Genomic DNA, 22,685 nt, shown 5'->3' with positions numbered 1-22,685 from the left:
ATGAGCAAGTCAACAGAACTTTCAGTGATATTTTAACCATGCAAAAGTATTTCTAATAGTTGGGATTTAGCCACTACCTAGCCAACCACAGAGATTGACTGTAGGGGTAAAAGACTATGTTATCTTGGATTATATAACTGGGCAAAAACTTATTCTTTGTTTTCTGTATATTCTACACGGAAAACATGTTATCTTTTGCCTGACCTGTATATATACTTTCAATTCTCAAGAATATTTTTTATACTTTTATGTTGCCTCCTACCCTGTTCATAGGTAGTTCTAAATCAAACAACAGTGATTTCTCATTTGAAGAAATAAAGTTCTTCAGCATAATTTTTCTTCCTGCTATATTCAAAACATTATATCATCATTCTGGTCCATGAAGCAGCCAACCTGTAGCCACTCTTTCTTTTAGGAAATGTACCTGCATCTTAACTGAGCAAGTATTCTCCCTGGAGAACTCTTATTGTTGCCACCCCCGAGCCATACCCCAAACTCAGAATAACAAAACTGTAAGGATGTCCATTATACACACAACATCTAGGGTACTTTCCATACGGTGCCTGGAGTACTCCAAGGGTTTACTCCCTCACCTTAGGAAAGAAGAAATGCTAGAATAATTAGTTGTTCTTAGTATGCTTCATATTTTAAAATCAGCTAAATGGTTTTATAAGAACCATTATAAGAACCTATTTTGCAGACTCGCAATGTGGGGAATCCATGAAAAGTGAGAGTTTGAGAGTAAGAGTGAGGGTGGGGGATGAGAAAATCTCAGTTTCTCCAGGTTGATTTTGCATGGGAAAAGTGCTATTAATGTGAATATTTTCAATGACTATGTGCCTTTAAGATGGGTAGAAGCTTTGTCATATTTGTATACAAGGGCTGATACAAACTGTCAGCAAGCTTACTTACAAGATTTTATTCCTAGGTTAAAATAACCTTATCTATTAATGATGTTTATGGCTCACAATTTATGAATCAGATGAAAACATCCCAGAGACTTGCCAATGCCTGTAAAGCCCATAATACATTCTTACTCCATGGAAAAATTTGCCTGAATCTTTAAGAAAGAAGAAATAATTACAGATGCATATACACATACACAAAAAAAAGATAGAAGGTCTGTCTGGGTTAGTCTATAAACAGGCGAGGCCTAAGAAGTAAAATGAACTCTATAAGAATCTTAATATCATCAGGTAAGTAGTTCAGAATTATTTGCCCAATACTGTGGGACTAGTCTGCTATTTATCAAAGACAGAGAAGAGAATTAAGAATTAGGTGCATATTTATATATTTAAAAAAACATCAGAAAAAAGGCAAGTTTGACTCTAAAATTAGCCACCTATATAACTACTTCTGAAAGCTCTACCAGTGTAAAAAGTCCAGTTTCCATGACGTGGTGTGAAAGCTTTCTCTCTGGTTCCTAGTAATAGAAGCTATAGGTGCATCTTCTTTGCAGAGACTGGCTCCTCCTACCATCTCTATGGGTTGCATGGGTGGGCCCTGACAGAGTGTTGATTTACTTTATTTCCTCTTCTTCTCTAGCATTACCGTCTTCTATAATAATTTTTTTTTTGCCTTGACTTGCAGATGTATGAAGTGTTCTCATTTGCTTTTGCTCTAATATCAAATTTGTTTTTACCTAAACCATTTGAAATGGAAATCTCTCCTTAAAATATTAGATATACTGTGGCTTCCTAAACAAAGCAGATATAAACAAAGCAAAACATAATTTCAACATTTTTTGAGGAGGTGGGAGTCGTTACTGTTATTACATAGGACTCTTAGGACCTGTTGGGGATGCATGAGATGACTGGGTCATATACTAAGGTTCCAGAGGACCGTACTTTTCTTTGGATCCTATATTTATTTCACTTTTTAAATACTTCAGGTGTTTTTCATTTTTCTATCTACCTCCTATGCCGCATCCTTTTAAACTGTCAGTGGTCATTTATTCTGCACACAGCCCAATTCCCATAAGGTCCTTCACAGCTACCAAGCTCTTGAAAACAAATAACATAGCTGGGTAGATTTGGGCCTAAAGAAAGCACAGGCATAAGAGAAATAAAGAGCTAGCATCCAGGCTATTACTCTACATTCTAGAGCCCATTTCAGACTAATATCCACAACATGTTTCTTCACTGAACACAGAATTATTTTCAGTACAGCACTCCAAGCATACACTGCTAATAGTTCAGCACATGAAAGAAAACCCATTAACCATCTTCACCGTGAGCTTGCACGAAGGACTTTTAAAAAATTAATTTTCTGGTTTTTGGTTGTTTTAAAGAAATGAGTTTGTCTCTCAAGTCAGATCAGGATAGATCAATTTTGATGGTGAAAAGTAGCAGAATGTGCCACCCCAAAACATGCTTCCTTGGCATCAGGATTATTTTGAATTATTTTGAAAAACTGCAGGCCCAGGAGAGGCTCTGAAAATAGAGTAGAAGTTAGTCTTTTATATGGGAAAACTATGTTTATAAGGAAATTTACATCAGGAAGGGGCCTGTGCCGGGAAGAAAGCTATTAACAGAGATAAATTCTTTACCTCAGAGACTTATTTGCATGGCAAGGCATCTTTTGTTTACGAAAAATTCCTTCTTCCCATGAATTGTCTTCCCCTCTTTGAAGCCACAGACCCCCATCCCTTTCCTTAGCCAGGGTGGGATATAAGCTTCAGCTGTTTTGATGCCCTTTGAGTCTCACATTTTTACGGGGCTCCCACAGATATGAATGTATGTAACTGAAATTGTTAATTTTTTCCCTATTACTCTGTATTTTTTTATGGGGGGGGGGTCTCTGCCAAGCACCTAGAGGGTAGAGAGAAAATGATTGTTCCTTCTCTACAATGGACAGAGATCCCCTTAGATGGGACTGACATATTATGTAATAATAACCTTATCTCTAATAACTTCACAGAATGATTAAAAATTATTTGGTTAATTAAATTAGATTTTGAGTTTAATTTGGGTAATATTGGCATGGTAAATTTTTCTACCTGTTTCTTTCTCAACCCTCAAATTAGGCAGATTAATAAACCTGGATATATTAAGATATGCAAAACAAATGCCATCATTTTAAACAACATCTTAGTAGAAAAGGGCAAAGTGGTAGCATATCAGAAACAGATCATGGGATCACTTATTCATTCCAAGTTTACAAATTAGTGTTGTGTGCTTTCATTTATGCTATCTTGTTTGTTACTCGTAAGAGTCCAGTGAGGTCCATATTGCCATTTTAGAAATGAAGACATGCTTAGGGAAGTTAAATAATTTGTTCAAGCTCACACAGCCACTGAATGGTAAATAGGACTCCCATCCAGGTCTGACTGACTCCCAATTCCAACGATGGACTTGAGCATATTAGTATAACCACAAATCAGCACACATTTCACTAGATCCTCTTCTTTTTCCCTCTTGCCCCCTCCCCTATTTGATAATATGGAACCAATATAGGCAGCACAGAAAAACAGGCTCATACCAATGATAAGGAATATTAAATTTTGATGAACTTTCTGAATAGGCATCAAAAGCCTTAAAATATTCATAGTCTGACCGAGTAATTCCACTTCTAGGATTTTATCCTAAGAGGATGACTAAAAATTTACACAAATATTTATGTGCAAAAGATTTCAGTGAATTACAGCACTGCTCATAACAGTGAATGATTGGAATTAATGTAAACTCTGATAATAGAATACAGCCACACAACAGAATTCTATGTAATTATTAAACATAATGTTTTAAAGGAATATATAATATAATATAATATAAAAGATATTTATAACACATTAAAAGAAAAGTAAGCATGGAAAACTGTACCACAGAAAAAAGACTAGACTTATACCAGTATATAATATCAATAGTTTCCTCTATCTGGTAAGATTACAGTTGGTTTTCACTTTTTTTTTCTTCTTTGTAGTTTCTAAATTTTCTATAATGAATATGTATTATTTTGCAATTAGATAATGTTATATTATTAAACAAAATATCAGGCTGTAGTGTCCAAAAATTATTAGTGATAAAAGCAAGACAACAGGTTCAAAGTGAAGTCAGTTACGCTAAGCCCCATATCACTAAACCAAGACTCAATTACAGCTTCGGTTCTCCCAGGAATGAAATCTTAAACCAGTCAGTCAGGAATCACCTGATCAGCACTAGATTATCTAGTGCTGACAGACCAGTGCCATCCCCTAAAAGAAAGTAGCCTTGTAATAACCAACTTGGGTTTTTTTGTTGTTTTTTGTGGTTTTTTGTTTCTTTTTGGCCTAGTATAACTTTCTTGTTCTTGCTCCCTCTGGCTATGAAAGTCTTTCATTTCATACAACTCTTCAGAGCTCCCTTCTATGTGCTAGATGTGATGCTGCCCAATTCAAATAGATTTTTGCTCACATAAACTCTTAAATTTTTAAATACACCTCAGTTTATCTTTTAACACGAATGATGGAACAATGGACTGTCGATGATACATCCAAGCTACTGTAGATGAGGAGAGAACAAATGGTTAACAGAGAACTCAGAAACAAAGTTAGACAGGAAAAGTAGTTAGATGAAGATAAATGTTAATAATTTTATTTTCACAAGATTTTAATGAAAGCGCTTAACTTAGTAGAGGAGAAAACTAATATTTATCTGTAAGTTCCAACTTTAATTCTTAATATACAAAGAAAATAAAGTTTTTAGTGAAATACATATAACCAGAAAACTTTTCTTTACCTATTTTGCTGTAAGAGGAGATAAATAGATGTGAAAATGTTTTATAAACTTGAAATGTCTTGCAAATCTATTGCTATTACTGTCAGATTATCTCATTCTACTTCTGGTAACTGCTGTGTAACTTGACATGGGTCTTATATTTACAGAAAAAGTAAAGTTCCTAGGGTTTTGAAGATACTCCCATTCTCATTACATTTAGGCAGTGAAGTGTCTTTAGGTTGCCAAATGCAGACAACTGCCTCATGTGATATCCCCATGTCAGCCTTGGAACGCTGTACTCCTGAAAGTACAATGCAATTTAAATCCGCAGTAGATGCGATCATTTTCTTACTTCAGATACAGAAGTGTTAGGAAACATTAAGTGCTCTACTGCTTTTAAAAGACCCCAGAAAGAGATGAAAAAAACATGAGAAAAACCTAGCTTAAATAGCTGTGTGAATTCAGCTGCTCTAACTTCTTAGAAATCCTAAAACTGCTCAAACAAGGTATAGGTTAGGCAAAGGTGGATGATGCCTTGCCTGACTCATCAGCTATCACTGATAGAGTGAAGTGAGATGGAATAGCAGGAACAATCTAATTCAGCCTTCTCTGTGTAGCCTAATGCACCTAGAACTTAGCATCACTATTTTACACCGGAAATACACATGATCTTTAGGGGCCAGGAAGTCTTGGGGTTTTGCTCTAACTTCACCACTAACTTAACAATGTGATATTGGGCAAGTTACTTAACTTGTACAAACGTCAAATTTCTTATCAGTAAAATGTGACTCAATGAGATAATGAATTTGAAAACACTTCATAAAACTAAAAGTACCAAGGAAATAATTCTTCCATCCCAAAAGATTATGAACATCATTAAAACTGACCACATGGAAGAAAAGCACACACGAATGAGACTTAACTGTGATCCACAGATAGATTTACAGTATTATCACATCATGGAGAGCCACAGGTCTGATAAATACAAAGACTAGGCACCAAACTATGCCTGAGGAAATTCAGGTTTTCATGGGAAATACAGAGCTCTTAGCTGAATACTCTCTGGATGATATGGAGATTTTTCCCCAATATGTCCTAATTTCAAAGGGAGATATCTGTATCTTGAAAAGCCAAGAAGTCTACAGAGACTAACAAGAGATGCACTAATATGGGCATCAAGCACCAGTCTAAATTAAAGTCTTAGAAAGCAATGAGAAAGGGTCAGGAAGAAAACATTCTTGCAGGAGGTGGAATCCTCGAAAGTCAGCTTTGATGGATGGACAATGTGGCAACAGGTAGGCAGCTTCAGGGACTAGGGCTTCCCTTTTAAAAGTACTTGGGCTACTCTTGAGTCTAAGAGGCTGAGTTGCAAACAATGCTTAGCAATGAAAATAGCTTCTTATTGAATAGAATTTTATTTTCAAAGGGGAAGTAGGGGGTGTGACACATGCAGTAGCCTGCAGTCTCCTACTGACTTTACCACCACTATAGCCAGAGAAGCCAGCTGATGTGTCAAACATGTTAAAAAGTGAAAGTACGCCACAGCGTATGGTAGTTTTATCCCCAAGCATTTCAAGAAAGAAATTACCAGGCCAGCTTCATAATGGTGCCTGTTATGCAATAATAGGGATAAGCCAGGGGCTTAGGAACTCAATTTTCTACAGGGTCCCACCAACGTAGCCATGTACTGACCCATTCTCTAATGGAAATAGCTGGAGAACTAGAAATATCAAGACTATGAGAACATCAAAGGCCTCATTGGAAAAGCCCCCACACAGAAAAATGTGTGGGCCTGAATTCTTCCATTCTGGAAGGGTAAAGTCCTGAGCTGATGATGCTGGGATGAAACACTGAAGTCTTTAGAGAAGCAAAACAAGTATAATAAAGTTGACCCACAGATAATCAAATAGCCTTTCCCTTAGAACTAATACTTAATTTTGATTTGAAAGGTAGAGATATTTTGCACTTTTTAGCAATAAAAAGAAAAGAACATGATCATTTGTTCCTAACTTGTCTCTGATCTTTTCTAAAAGATCATTGATCTCTAATCTGGCTTTTCCTTCATTTATTTCCACCCGAGGAACTATTTAATGCTTATTATTAAATTTTACAAAGATGTTTTATATACTTCAGAATGTTACCTAATGCATAAATAGTACTAAACGAAACCATTTTTCTCTGTTTTTTTTTTTTTTGTAGTACAAATGCTCCTTAGAATGGTTAACCTTTCCTGCCTACCACCCTCTTCCTAATCCTAAATTTACATATCTACAGTTTAACCATGTTGTCAAAATCCAGTTTGAAGTCATATTCCTTCTCCAAAATTCTTTATATCCACTTCTCTTGAGGCAGCAATTTTTACATTTTACCTGGGATTACACTCGTCTATGTACATATCTTCTGTATTGCACATCAGGTTTGTTAAGAAGGAATACAAATGGTAAGAGTGGACTTTGCAGTCAGAATATTCTGGTTTCAAATCCTTATTCTGCCACTTAATGGCAGTAAGGGCTTCATGACCTAGAACAAATTAGTTAACGCATCTGAGATTCAGTTTTCTAATCTGCAAAATGGGAACCATCACTTCACAGGAGCGTTGTAAGGTTTAAACTAGGCTATGTGTGTTCACATTGTTCTTTTTTCTCCCTTTCTATATATCTGAGGTGCTAGATAAATATCTTTATTTAAAGACTAGACACAAAATGAATAAGGTAGTAAAACGGGAGGAGTTACAAGCAATCTCTCTGAGGAAGGGTTTCCTTAATTCTCTCCAGTTTAAGTTACAAGTATATACCTATGCCATCATTATACTGAAGCAGTTAGTGCATTATACTGAGGAAACATTAACACATGTCCTAAGTATCCTACCCAGTCTACCGACTTTAAGAATATTGATCTGATCTTACTTCAGCGTTACTATTTTACACTCATAGTGTCCCAGATATTGTAGTGGATAAACCTGTCTATTAAAGAGGTGAAAATATAACAAGTAAAACCTTATGAACTGGTTTACATATAGAACATATAAAGTCTATTATAAAACTAGCATCAGTACCCTTGGATGCAAAGCATTTTCTGAATATTTGTCATGAGTTGTTTGTAGTACTTTATTCATTTTTTTCATAAAAGGTGCTCTAAAATTATAATGGATACCCCTTCTTAGTAACTTCTGTTGATTCAATTCTGGCCTATGTATAATAAGAATCATCTTGGAATAAATGAGCCCAAATATCCCTGCTCTGAGGACTGTTCTTACTTCACAAGACACATGCGCACACAAATACCCCACCCCATGACCTGCCACAGCCTCCTAGGCTATTTACTACCATGCGTTTCTCAGCCCCAGCCACACTACTTAGGCCAGTATTGGTACATCTCAAGCTAGCCAGATCATAATCTCTTTCTCCTAAAGAATGTACAAATACTGTCCAGAAATTTCAGTTAGTAAGCTTCCCACAAACAAACCTGGTGATCCCCATTATCCTCAAAATTTTCTGCCTTATATTTAAAGAAATATAAGCAATCTGTTGAATAGAGAGAGAGAGAGAAATGAAACAGACATAAAGTGGGAGAAAAGATTTAATAGCTCAGCTGGTCCCTGAGACCAAGAGGAAGAAAAACCATCCTTGGTTCTTCTGACATTCCAACTCACCTTACATCCCCTTAATGCCCAGCAAAAATAATAAAGCAGCAAAAATATATTTGTCCAAACTGCCCTCCCCAAAACTAGCATTAGCACCCTTGCATGCAAATTCTTTTCTGGGTATTTGTTAAACATCATACCCATTAAAAAAATGTACAACAGCTATTAAGAGATTAAAACAGATACAAGAAACATTAAAATTAAAATAGCATAAAACAGTACCTCAAGCTCAATGAGCATTTTATGTATTCTAGTCTTAATTTTTCTAGCTGATTGTGTAAGAAGTAATCTATCATGTATGCATTAACTCAGTCATTGTGTAGATCAAAAGGTAAAACCATCCTAAACAGGAAACCAATATTCTTCCTGTTTAATCAACAAATCTAAAAATTTATTCTTTTCAACTATTTACTCTTGTCCACCACACCACAGTGCTCCACATGTTCATCATAGTTTTATGACAAAGAGAAAATTTTCATGAGCCACTTTTGTATCCCCACCCCCTTAAAGAAAGAGGGAGGAAAAATTGTTTCATACAGAAGGCGTTAGTTGTATGAATTACAACTGCCACCTAAGTGTGGGCTCATGTAACCAACAGGGATTTTACCTACATCCATTCAGTCAGTTTATGGGGGTTTAAAGAAATTCCAAAGAGTCATCAGAAGAGGAAAAATAAAGGTGATGCTTTTTGCCACACAGGTAGAATCTTTGAAAATATGTGTAATATGTAAAACATTTTGACACCCCCATAAATATTTTTCCAGAATTAAGAGTATAAATTGCTTCTCTTGTTCAAGTGCTTCCTATCAGCTTCTGTAATCACTACTCACTGTAACCTCAACTCCTGCCACAATGTACAAAATGCAACTCTTGTATTGCATCGCACTGACTCTTGTACTCCTCGCAAACAGTGCACCTACTACTTCAAGCCCTACGAAGGAAACACAGCAACAGCTGGAGCAATTGCTGCTGGATTTACGGTTGCTCTTGAATGGAGTTAATGTGAGTATATTCCCTTTCTTACTAAAATTATTTTAATTGTTTTAACTGGAGTTCATTTTTTAATGAAAATATATTATGCTTTCTCAGAATTATGAGAACCCCAAACTCTCCAGGATGCTCACGTTTAAATTCTACATGCCCAAGAAGGTAAGTTTAACTTTCTACGTTCAACTTATGTCTTAATAAAATTCAAAGTAATACAAAAATTTGTAGCTGATCAGATTAATAGCACTTCATCTGAGGAAAAGAAATAGTAACTTCAATATTTAAAAAAAAAACAATTTGGTAATGAAGTTTTTGTAAAATAGCTTTGCCTATATATTTTTCTGTGTGGTTGGGAGAGGAAGTGGGAAGAGACAAGAATAATATTCCCAGTTTATTGATGGGACAGTTTTAAAAGATCATATTGACTTATTTTTATTTAAAAATGTAATACTTGAGAGATATTTGATTATATCATTTTATCATGCAAATTATCAAAGTTGATTTCCTATTTTTAAAAATCCTTTATTGTTTTAGGAAAAATTCCTAAGGGTCTACCTTTGAAAGGTAGCGTAGTAGTGACCAATAGCATAGTCTCTAGGGCCAGATTATCTGAACTGAAATCCCAGCTCTGTTATGTCTTAGCTTTTGTGACCCTGGGCAAGTTACCTCTCAGTTTCTTAACTACTTATGTGAATGATAATTATATATACTTTATATAGTTTTGTGAGGATTAATGGGTAAATGTAAAGTACTCAGAACAGTGTCTGACACAGGGTAAATACCATATAAGCATTAGCTATTAGTAAAAACAAGGTTCTCCCTGGGAGTATAAAGTAAAATTTTGGACTTACACATCTTTTATGCCAATAGACCTAGAGACTTATGATGCTATATGACTTGTTTTCCAAGATTTGGTCACATGGGCATTCAGATAGATATACATAGATTATCCAAGCTCCTACGGCTATACTAGGAATATAAAGTTTCCTAGTAGTTGTGCCAGTCAACAGAGAATGAACATAACTTGGTGCTGGAAAGAGTTTGTGCCAGGGTGAATCCAAGCCTAGGAAAAAAAAATGGGATTTAAAGGTCATGGATGCAATCTCATTGATCTCTTATTAATTGAAGGAAATTATGCTTCAAACTACTCTTTTGAAAGATGAAAATAACTTAGAGATGCTTCTTCAACTTAACCAGAGCCATATAACTCTTAACTCCAGCACCATAAAGACACTAGACTGTTTTCTGTGGGAAACAGCTCCAAGTTGCTATGCCAAAAACTTAAGCCCTGAACTTGTAGTAAGTTGAAAGGGCAGTGGATGGAAATGTCATAAAATGTGTGTGGTGTAGTCCTATCTCTCCCTTCAAAGATTTTTAGAAAGGTAACCTGAGATTATGTGCATAATCTAGGTGGTGAAATTCTTTGAAATCTAACAGTTTCTAAATGACAACTCAAAATCTATTTGAAACCCGAAGTAATGTGATAAGCTCCATTCATTTGTTCATTTTACCACCATCTTATGTTTGCAAAAAAAATTTACAAAGTTATAAAAACATTTAATTCAAAGGATGCTATGTTAGAGCTATAAGGAAAAAGAACTAAAATGCAATCTTGGCTCCACCTAATCACGTGACCTCGGGAAAACACTTAAATTCTGAGATTTAGTTTCCTTATTTGTAAAATAGAGATAGCATGGCAATGCTATCTCAAGGGGTGGCTGTGAGACTTAAATGGGCTTGTTTGGGAGAAGACACTTTAAAATTACAATGTACCAGAAAAGTATGAAATACTATCATTATAACAGACCACATGGGCATGTGGGTGTATAGGTCTGAGTTAGGAGGGCCACACAAAAGTCCTTCAAATATTCTGATCTTTTATTTGGTTGGGACACATAATTTTTTAATTCATTTTAATATATTATAGGAAAGTAAAAAATTAGGACAGTTAAATGACTTGCTATATTGAGAGTCATTACTATACAGTTAAAATTAGCTTATCTATAAAATGCTGGAAATGTGACAGTATTCAAGAGCATCTCTGTCCTTAACATTCTATGAGTCTCAACTCTTAGATTATTAAATGTTAAAATTATAGAATGTGATCCTATACTTCCATGCTGTGACTACTCTGATTCTAATAATTTCTACACAGACTGGAAAAGAATTCTGCCTATATCTGTGATTTGCATTTGGGTACAGAAATGTTGACTTTTGGCAAAGCCAAATTAAGCTGAAATTATTGACTCATTATTTAACATTAATTTAATTTAATTTATTTTTATTTTTTAGAGAAAGGGAGCGAACACGAGCAGGGAGAGGGGCAGAGGGATAGAGGAAGAAGCAGTCTTCCTTTGATTCCAGGCCTCTGGGATCATGACCTGAGCTGAAGGCAGCCACTTAATCAACTAAGCCACCCAGGCACCCCTCATTATGTAACATTTAATGCTAAGCATGGGTAGATGAACTCTAGTTTTTCCAGTCTTATAAGCTGTATTGGTCCATCTTTACAGTAATGCTGAGAACAGGGAGAATAGTAAAAAACTACTCTTAATAAAATAGAGATTAATTTCTGATTCTGACTTTTAGGGCAAACTGACCTGATAATTATTTTTATTATTATTCAAGGCCACAGAATTGAAACATCTTCAATGTCTAGCAGAAGAACTCAAACTTCTGGAGGAAGTGCTATATTTAGATCAAAGCAAAAACCTTCACTTGACAGACATCAAGGAATTAATGAGCAATATCAATGTAACACTTCTGAAACTAAAGGTAAGGCATTACTTTATTTGCTCTCCTGAAAATAAAATAAGTGGAAGGTCATTTTAAAGTGGTATATAACATTTTTATAATTTGTGAAATTCTCATGCATTTTAAGACCACTGTAAACATGAATCATTTTTATGTTAGACGATACACTATGGAGTTGGGAAGTATAATTTAGAGAGTTTCTGCCTACCATTCACCCAGAGATAACCCCATAACCCAGCACTCTGTCACCTCTCTCACATTAATACAAAACAGGGAATGGGAAAAGACAACTGAATTTCACGGAAAGCAGACAGGTTTTATCACCTGTTAGATTCTAATTCTTTCAGATCATTTTCCAGAATAGCCAATACTAATTACCTGAAAGGCTTTTAAAATGGGGTTTCCCTAATATTTGGTGGAAGGATTAAGAGATTTATCTAAAAAAAAATGGAAACTACTAAAATGGCCAGTGGGTTAGATAATTAACTCCTTATGTACAGGTAATACTTCCAAGAACTTAACTATTTTTAAACGCTCAGGAAATACTAAATATACAAGGGACTCAGGTGATGATGTGAAGAGATTCATGGCTCTCTTTTCTCATCCCATCTGCCAAAGTACAAACTTCATGAGTTAACCGGCATCCTAAATAGCGTAATGTTAATTGCAGTAGAACCAAGTTTCTAAAATTATGTAATTCCAGTTGTTTCCAAATAAGACATTGTATTAGTAGACTGTTTCTTTCCAAAAGAATACTTATGTTCACTGAGATTGACAGAATTGACAAATGAGGAAAATCTTAGTTTACATGTTACTATCACTTGGTATCAACATACAACTTTTTGGTATGTCATTTTGATCATTTCAAGAAAATGTGAATGATTACTATATTAAACATACTTGAAAATAAAGGGCATCAGTCATAAGTTATTCAACTGAGAATAACTATATGTGGAAAACTACCTTGAACTAAAAAAATTCATTTTTTTCTTTCATAGGGATCAGAAGCAAGTTTCAAATGTGAATATGATGACGAGACAGTAACCATTACAGAATTTCTGAACAAATGGATTACTTTTTGTCAAAGCATCTTCTCAACACTGACTTGATAATTAAGTACCAGGCTTTCTATTTATTTAAATATTTAAATTTTATATTTATTTTTTGATATATGATTACCTTTTGTAATTATTATTCTTATACTTTGTATGATAAATATGGATCTTTTAAGATTCTTTTTGTAAGCCCTAGGGGCTCTAAAAACTCATTTATTTATCCCAAAATATTTATTTTTTTATACTGAATTGTTAAACATAATGTCTATGTAGATCAGTTAATAAAATTATTTAATAAAGTTGATGAATAAAAACAAGCCCAGCCATTTATTATCCTGGAAATAGCACAGAGTAAAACATTTCTGAATTACTCATGTGAACTTATAAGATATGTTAAGATGCTTACAAAACTCACTCTTCCCCAGGAGAGGTATGTGGAACAAGGAAATACGCTTCTCAAAGTTCTTGCTTTCTCCTTTCATAAGCTGATTGGATCCTTAGTTCTAGTCTGAGAAAACCTCATCCAATCACACTACCTTCCTTCTTTAGGTTATGACTTAAACAAGATGCCGAAGACATTATTGAAACTCTTCATATAATGGGTATACCTCTCTATCCATTCTCCAGCATCTTACAACTTTCTGTCAGGAGGCTCACCTCACATATATCAAAGGTCTCCCCTGCCCTCTGGCTTTCCAATAGGTCCCACCACTGGGGAGCTCTGGTAAGATGTCTGAGGAACAAAAGAGATCCTGACTCTCCATGTGAAGTAGCTTCTGGATGGCTGTGCCTCCTAACCAAAGAACCCAGTTTCTCTCAAGACTTTTTCCTTCTGGGTTCTGCTAACTTTTTCTTCCACTCCTCCCTTCGGCCCTAGGGATAGTAACACTTCCATGGTTACTAGCTGCAGGGTACTGCATTATCCCCTGCAGCTTCCCTGTACTATGACCATAGTTTGGTAAATTGTCTCTTCATTAGATCCTCCTTGACTTATTCTGAGTATGCTCTCTTCTGGCTCAAACATAGTAATCATGCCAGGAATAGCCCCCCAAAATAGACCATCAAAATCAGCTCTGGGACTGGGTTCATTAGGAATATAATGATGTATAGGATGTACTAGCATCCTGGTTACTCAAATTATCATCATTGGTAGCACAGGATGAAATGCAGATTGAGGACACGGTGTGAGATCAAATGGCCATGACATTTAATTGCTATAGGAACAACAGTTACAAAAATTATGATTATCACCTAGATTTTTCTGATGGTCTCAGAGAAGAGAGGTGTTAAAAATAACATTATGAATATACAATTAAAAACATGCATGGGCAACCAGAAGTCCTTGTTAGCAATTTTGAAGGAGACCCTCATCCCCTGTAGTCATAGAACACGTATGACAAAGGACAAAGCCAAGAGCCTGATGTAAGGTCTGCAAATGTACAGAGCCAATTAAAAATTTAAACTTTCTAGGCTTCTTACACTAAGAATGGAGGAGGAGTGAGATCATGAGATATGAGTTGTAGATATTTTGCCAGTCATAGAGGCTGAGAATTTTAAACATCCTATTGACAGAGGCAACCCCTTTTTAACAGTATCCTTTTTGAGGAAAAATCACCCCTCTGCTTAAAAACCTTCCAGTGACTCACAAATTAAGGGAAATTTTCCTCAGAACTCACCTCTACCACCTTTCATTACCTCTAGGCCTAAAATGAAAGTTAAGATCTCAACAACGCTAAGGCAGTGAGATAAAAGGTGTTTAGACCAACAGGGGTGAAAATTAAGTCATGGGTAGGCTGATATAATTTAGATCAGTGCAACTCCTTGGGATTCAGAATTTAACGATAACTTGCAAACAGCATTAATAGTTGGTTGAATGAATTCTTGGACTTCACAGTGCCCTTTTTAAATGATATTTAAATGCCAGAGTTTCCCTGTAGAACAGACAGTCCAAAGGACCAGGGAAATGGAAATACTGGAATGGATCTATTATGTGCAATCTTCTCATCTTGCCTAGGAAGATATTAAGAAATGCATTGGTAAGGGGGACACCAGCATCCCCTGAAGTTGTGTGGTGGTTTTTCTTCATTAAACCAGAAATGGCAAGTGATGGTGCAATGGAATTGGTTTCCCTGATCTGAGAATAATGGAACCCTGGAGTGATAAAGTCCAGGTGACAGCATTTAGCCCTCAGGGACAAGGTGGAAACAATCCCTAACTACAATAAACTATAGAGCAAAGTGCTAATCAAAGTGTCTTGATCCAAAGAGATCTGTAATGGTGACTGACTGATCACAAGATCCCTAAAAATTAAAAGATTCTAATTCTGCTGGGAAGAAATACTTGAAAATCATAATTGGGATTCGTGGCCTGTTTCCAGTTCCCAGACTTGAGCCATTTCCTAGGCCTGGTCTCCAAGGACGCTGGATCCCTTTAAGGAAGGCCCCTTAACATGGTCACAGATACACACTGTGAAATTTTCTCCCAGGCCATTTTGGAAGAGCTATTTTCCAGGGAGACCATTTACTGAGGAATGGAGAATGTCTAGATATTCTGGAGGTTATTAGTTAATGGTTCTGAATGTACCCTGTAATTCTGAAGCTCCACTGTGAGCCTCCAGTCAGAATGGGACTTATGGAGGTCACACAAGAGATGGAACATTAGCCTGAGTCCATCTTAAGAGGGTCCAAAGGGATCACAGACCCTACCTGTGACATACCTCTGTAGTGGCCAGGGTAGCACACTGTTCAGGACCCCTTCAAGACAGCCTAGTAGACTGGCAATCTCTAGCTGTTGCCATTTGCATTTACATGAATGAGCAACAGAATAACTTAAATGTCTGGTCCCAAGGATATAATCAGTTCCGCTCTGTTATAATTAGTCTAGAGGGTATTTGATCTTATTATCTCACAGAATATCATCCTGGTCCATTGCATTAGTGATGTTATGCTAATTGGATATGATGAGAAATAACAGAGGTAGTGCCTGAGCAAGGCATATGTTTGGTAGAAGAAGGGAGGAAATCCTTCAAAAGTTCAAGGATGTATCAGGAAAATGAAGTTTCTAGGGGTCCAGTCATTTCATGCATACTAAGAGAGTCCTCTAAAGTGGAGGATGAGATGATGTACGTGAACAGCCCACTCTACAAAGAGGTTCAAAGCTTGGTGGACTTCCTTAGTTTGAACCACTTGGTTGGGGGAGGTAACCCACTAGGCTGTCAGTTTTCAGTTTGGCCCATAGTAAGAAAGGGCTCTATAACAGGTCCAGGCCTAAATAAAATTCCCCACCCACATGCACTTTATGACCCAGGAGACCCAGGGATAGTCAAAGTATTATGACAGAGATGCCGTTAAAAGTCTCTAGAAAGTTCCTGGATAGTTTTCAGAAAAAACCATGCCCTACTGTGCAGATAACACTTCATTTAAAAACATAACATGGCTTGTGACAAAACCCTGGTAGAGGAAAATTTCTGACCACAGGACACCAAATGATTATGCCACCTGAACTTCCCATGATGGGCTAGTTACTAACTGATGTACTGAAACGATATTGGGTGAACAGAGCAGCATTTCATCATAAATGAAAGTGAGTAGGTTTGAACAGGTCCAGGAGGGAGAACTAAACTGCATAAGCAGGCAGCTCAGAATCTCATGGTACTTGATTTAACCCTTCTTCATCAGTCCATTCTTTTGGCTTCTTGGGGAGCTTCCTATTACAAATTAAAAGAGAGGAATAAGAACCTGGTTTAAAAATGGATTTGCATCAGATGGTGTTATCAGCAAGAAAATGGATGACCGTAAAACTATAACCCTAGTCAAAATTGTGCATTTGTCTATTTCATGTGGAAGGAAAAATGGACAAAGGTATGGATCTAGAATAGACTGACTTAAGGAAAGTGACAAATGAGTTCACTAAATGATCATACATTGAAAAAGAAAATGGAAAAATGATGATAAAGAAGTCTGGGAAAGAGGTATGTGAATGGACCTCTTGAATGAGCAGAGAACGTAAAAATATTAATGTCCCACTATAAAGAAAGCTATCATTATGCAAGTGGACAAGACGAATCTTCCTGTGAAATGCCAGCCACTTTCGTTTCCTGGCTAATCCAGTGCTTACTCAATAGATCTACGTACAAAGTGGCTATGGCAACAATGATGGAGACTATGAATGAGCCCAACAACATGGTCTTTCAGTCACAAACGCTGATCTGGCTACTGCCACTGTTGAGTATTCACCCTCCCAAAACCATAAACCAAAGCTGAACTTTCAATATAGCACCAATCCACAGAGGAACCAGCTGGCTATTGGATGGTAGATTGATTATATGGATCTCTAGCACTATGGAGTGAACACTGTTTTGTCCTCAAAAGGATAGATCTACATTCTAATTCAGATTTTCATTCTCTACCTGTTTTGCAGCACCACCATTAGATTTATGGAATGCCTTCTCCATCACAACATTGCCTCCAAACAAAGAACATAGTTTATGACAAAGTATGGCAATGGCATCATGCTCATGGATTTCACTGATCTCACTATGTACCCCAACATTCAGAAGCTGTTGGCTTGATAAGAGAGTCAAATAGCCTGTTGAAGGTTCAGTTACAACACCTGTTTGAAAACAGTATCATGAATATAAGGTATAGTCCTACAGGATGCACTATTTGTGTTAAACCAGCAACCAATATATGATACAGTCTCCCCCGATGGATAGCAAAAGTCTGGCAATCAAGAAGGAGAAGTAAAAGTGGTCTCTCTCATTATTACGCTTACTTAAAAATTTTTTACCTCCAATCAATAAAACCTTAGCTTTGTCATTTTTAAGGTCCTAGAGCTCAAGGAGACATGTTTCTACCAGGAATCTCAACTTCTACCAGAAAACTGATTAAACGGAAGCTAAGACTATAAAATATTTACAAGTGGGAACTTTTCATGCAGCTGAATGAACAGGTACATAAAGGACTACTGTACTGGCCAGACTGATTCTGATGACAAGGGTAAATCGAAGTTCCTGCTACAGAACAGAGGCAATAGCTGCACAAAGGGTAGCACTATATTTGGAACCCAGGAAATCTAGCAGGGCATTTTAAGCACTCTTGCCAACAGTACTAGTCAATGGAAAATTGTACCAATCCCCAAAATGCAAGAACATCAAAGACTCAGATTCCCCAGAATTGAAATTTGAAGTCCACTACCAGGTAAAGAATTCCATCCAGCTGAAGTAATGGCAGAGGGTAAAGGAGCATATGCAAAGAGTATTGGAAGAAGGAAGTAATTACCAACTCTCATGACTAGCTATTGAGCAGAAACTCAAGTGTATTTATTTGACCTGTTTTTCTCTCTACTTGTCCCGTACCATGTGAAATAGGACTTCACATAATCTCCCTACTTTCTTTATGTGAAAAATACTGCTGGTGCCTAAGATTTTTAAGTTTCAGGAAAAGTATTTCTGAATTGGTATTACTTCACAATGATACCAAAGTTGGTAGAACTTCATGTGTCTCTTTTGCTTGGGGCACTTTTATTCCAAATGAAGGAAGAGTTTACATGTTGAAGAATAAGTAAAGTGTGCCAGATATCTTCTATTTTCTCCTTGATGACACTACATCTTTCCCCACCCTAAGCTTGCTTGTGTGGACTACATTAATGTGTTTTCTTGCCTTGTGGTTTCTGGTTGAGTTTGGCCAAAGGGGATCCCTGATAAGAGTTGGAGGAAGGATCACCTCAGGATGCCTGCATCACTTGACGAAAGGTACACTCCTCTCAAAGTGGTCCTATCTTTATGACCTTGTCCTTAAGTTTCTAGTAGTCTACTCACTCCTCCTCCCTTCAGGCCTAAGTCTGGCAGCAGTTTCCCTATGTGAGGACAGAAACCAATGCAGGCAGGTCTTGCAGGTTACATTCCTCAAGACAGAACACGTACAAGGGACATCCTGGATTTTCTCTGAGGGTATGTTCCAAACTATGGCACAGAGAAATGGAACCCAAGTAGTAGTCCCACAAGGAAATTGAAGTAGGAGTTCAGGGTTTCAGAGTGTATGGGATTTGAGAGGCAAAACAAAGGCAACTGTGGAGGAGGAGCCCATACATCCACAAATTCTCTTCAATTTCTCTTCATCAGCTGCATATGCACCTCTCGACCACACACACACACACACGTACACACACACACACACAGCAGAAAACAGTAACTAGGAGGCAAATGAGCTATGTAGAGAGCTGTGCGGTGCTAAGGAGACACAGGTTGGAGTTTAAGCTCTGCCATGGGTAGGGTCTAGTAAAAGTCAGGATTTAAGGTGAGAAAAAAGAGGGGCTAAAGTTCTAGGTAAACAAGCCTTGAAATAAGGGCATATGTGAAATATAACAGCTCTAACAAAGCCTAAACCACACTTCAAAAGGATCAAAGGCATCTGCTAGATTCTTGCCTCCTGAAGAAAATTTAACTTAAAGATACTATCATCCAGAGCCTCTATAATATTTCATCCACATATGGCATTACTTAAAAAATTATGAGGTATGCTGATACACACAAACACACTCAAAATTAAGAGGCAAAACCAGTAAAAAGGGAAAATCTCCAACACAGAATTCAGATATAGGGTTATAAGACACAGACTTTAAAACAACAGATTAATATGTGCAGGAAAGCAGCACGATACCTAAAATATAGATGAAAATAATAGATTTCTGCAGAAAATGGAAATCTATTTGAAAAAATCAAGTGTAACATTCTAGAACTGAGAAATATAGTATCTGAAATTAAGGAATAACTAGATGTGTTTATCAGCATACTGGACATATCAGAAGACTGGATTAGTGATCCAAAGATAGGCCAATAAAAAAATATCCGAAGTGAAGATGAGAGGAAAAAAGAAGGTGCTAACAAGAAAAACATAAGAAACAACTGAAAAAAGCAAGCAGAATAAATACAAAACAACAAAAAATCCACATAAAACCCTCAAATCCACACCTAGGGAAACCATAGAACTGTTGAAAAGCAAAGACAAAAAGCATCCAGTGGGAATAAAGGCATTGCCTTCAACAAAGCAATAATAAAACTGTCGGCTAATATTTCAACAACCCCTATTGGAAGTCAGAAAAACAAAGGAATAATATATAGATGATAAAACAAAACACATGATCATCTAGAATTCTGTACCCAGAATTCCTTAGAAATTTAGGTGAAACAGATATTACAGATAAAACTCTGAGAAGACTAGTCAAAAGAAGACCTGAACTACAAGAAGTACTAAAGGAATAATTTTCGGCTGAAGGGAAAATTCCCTGATGGAAGCACAAACTTGGAGGAAAAAAAAAAAAGGAAAAGAAAGAAAAAGAAATGAAGAGTACTACATAGGGTCAATCACGGCTAATGAAGAAGACAATATATCTTGTGCGTTTTAACATATACATAAGTAACATCCGACAACAAAAAAACAAGGTCAAAAGATGATAAATGAAAATTTATATAGATAAAAATTAAAATGCTGCAGGATCCTTGCATTGTTTGGGAAGTGCTAAAGGAATGTATTTTAGGTAGACTGCAGTAAGTATTAAAATAAGAAGCAAATGGAGACCTGTGTTGGAACCTTCCTGAGCAGACAAAACCCATTTAGTCATACAAGTCAAAGCTTAGTTTAGCATATTTTGCAAGACTAACTTGACCTGGGTCATTTCTTGCTTATGCCTCCAGAAATCATAAACAAAACTTGAACTGTTTCCCAGGTTTATATGAGATAACCACTTAACAATTCCCTACAATTTAAGAACAACTCTAATATAATGAGTCAGTGTGAAGAACAGACAGTCACTGCTCTCCCACTGTGTAAGCCCATTCATAACAATATACCACAAGCCTCATACTATGTTTTGGATTGAGTGCTTCCAGTTTGCACACTGTCTTTCTGATGTGTGCAAAATGTAATTATTACTTTGGTGATATACTGGTTTTATTTCTGTTATTTCTGAACTTTTGACATAAGTCAAATTTGCATATTATAATATAGGTAACCTCTAAAAGAATAGTATAACGAAAAAGTAATAAAGCAGGAAATATTAGAAATACCCAACCTAGAAATAGGCAAGAAATAAGGAACAAATGGAAACTAAAGGAAGAAAGAATAAATGAAACAGAAAATAGCAAAAAGGAAGATTTAAAATAAACCCCATTAATGTCTCATTACATAAAAATGAATTAAAAGCTCCAATAAAATATAACACCATTTAAAAAAAAAACATGCTTTAAATAGACAAGGAAGGGTTAAAAGTAAAGAATGAAAAAGGATATACAATACAAACACTAGCCGAAACCAAAACATCCCCCAAAACAGAGATAGCTGTACTAATTTTAAAAATGGGACTTTAAAGCATGAAATACAGCTAGAGAAATTTCATGACAAAAGAGCTCATTCCATAAGAATATGTAACAATTCTAAATTTAATCTATTTAATAATTCCGTAGCTTCAAAATGTATATAACAAGACTTCTGCCTTCCAGCTTTGAGTAACTGGTACCAGACGTCGTCCTCTTATAACCATAAAAGTAGAGCACTGAAGAACAGGCAGTATAGAAATGCGACATCTAAGAAAAGGGACGCAAATAAGATGAGCCCCAGAGCACAGCAACCTCACTGAGTTAAAGCAACAGACATCAGAGTTTCAATGTTACTGAAACAAGTGAAATTTGTGGTGCAGTATACTGGAGAAAAAAGAGCTGTATAGTAAAGTAGCTACAGAAATATGTATAGAAGACCTTTATTTTTTGTCTACTTTTTTTTGGCTGAATACTAAGCTGTTGCTATTTAGAGGTGAGATTCCACCAGGCTAAACAAAGAACAACTAATAAGGAAAGGATATATCCTTAAAAATTGTGGTCTAAACAACCACAAAAGCTTGTATAAGGTTAGAAGATACTCAAAATTTTCTTTTATTATGTTCAGTCAGCCAACATATAGTACAACCTTAGTTTTTGATGTAGATGCTCAAATTCTAACAAGGAGAGTAGAGAAACCTTACTGAACACTTTGGGAATTTGGTAGAAATCCTAAAAAGACCAGGACTTAGAGTTTGGACCAATCTAGCCTTATTGTAAGGACCACTCTATACATGCCCTAACAAAGTTTAAAAGCAAGTCTTGAAAGATTCAAGATAATCCACAAGTAAATTAATTCCATTCCAGAACAAAATTCAACACTGTCTAAAATAAGACAACGACATGGATGGAGCTAGAGTGTATTATGCAAAGCGAAATAAGTCAGTCAGAGAAAGACAAATACCATATAATTTCACTCATATGTGGAATTTAAGAAACAAAACAGATGAATATAGGAGGAGGAAAAAAAAAGAGAGGCAAACCATAAAACAAACTCTTGAGACTAAACTGAGGGTTGTTAGAGGGGAGATGGGTGGGGGATGGGCTAGATGGGTGATGGGTATTAAGGAGGGCACTTGTTGTGATGAGCTATGGGTGTTATATGCAAGTAATGAATCATGAAATTCTACTCCTGAAACTAATACTATACTATATTTTAACTAAAATTTAAATAAAAACTT

The 22,685-nt window shown here is 36.2% G+C and overlaps 1 protein-coding gene across 1 annotated transcript; it reads left to right on the top strand.

Annotated features, from left to right (window-relative positions):
* Nucleotides 1–9,189: 9,189 nt before the first annotated feature.
* IL2 (interleukin 2) lies at nucleotides 9,190–13,407 on the top strand. The gene is made up of 4 exons (XM_008689489.2): nucleotides 9,190–9,339; nucleotides 9,427–9,486; nucleotides 11,953–12,099; nucleotides 13,077–13,407. Exons 1-4 carry the CDS (start codon nucleotides 9,190–9,192, stop codon nucleotides 13,185–13,187), a joined length of 468 nt encoding a protein of 155 aa, XP_008687711.1. The 3' UTR covers nucleotides 13,188–13,407.
* The last annotated feature ends 9,278 nt before the right edge of the window (nucleotides 13,408–22,685 follow it).

This window comes from Ursus maritimus, unplaced genomic scaffold (genome assembly GCF_017311325.1).
Source record: "Ursus maritimus isolate PB19 unplaced genomic scaffold, ASM1731132v1 scaffold_11, whole genome shotgun sequence".
Classification (NCBI taxonomy): Eukaryota; Metazoa; Chordata; class Mammalia; order Carnivora; family Ursidae; genus Ursus; species Ursus maritimus.
Note: the sequence above shows the minus strand (reverse complement) of the source record. Positions and strands in the feature narration are given on the sequence as shown.

Coding starts and splice junctions, on each gene's coding strand:
- IL2 (XM_008689489.2), top strand. CDS start 9,190: ATGTACAAAATGCAACTCTTGTATTGCATCGCACTGACTCTTGTACTC. Junction 9,340..9,426: donor TGCTCTTGAATGGAGTTAAT/GTGAGTATATTC, acceptor ATGCTTTCTCAG/AATTATGAGAACCCCAAACT. Junction 9,487..11,952: donor AATTCTACATGCCCAAGAAG/GTAAGTTTAACT, acceptor TTATTATTCAAG/GCCACAGAATTGAAACATCT.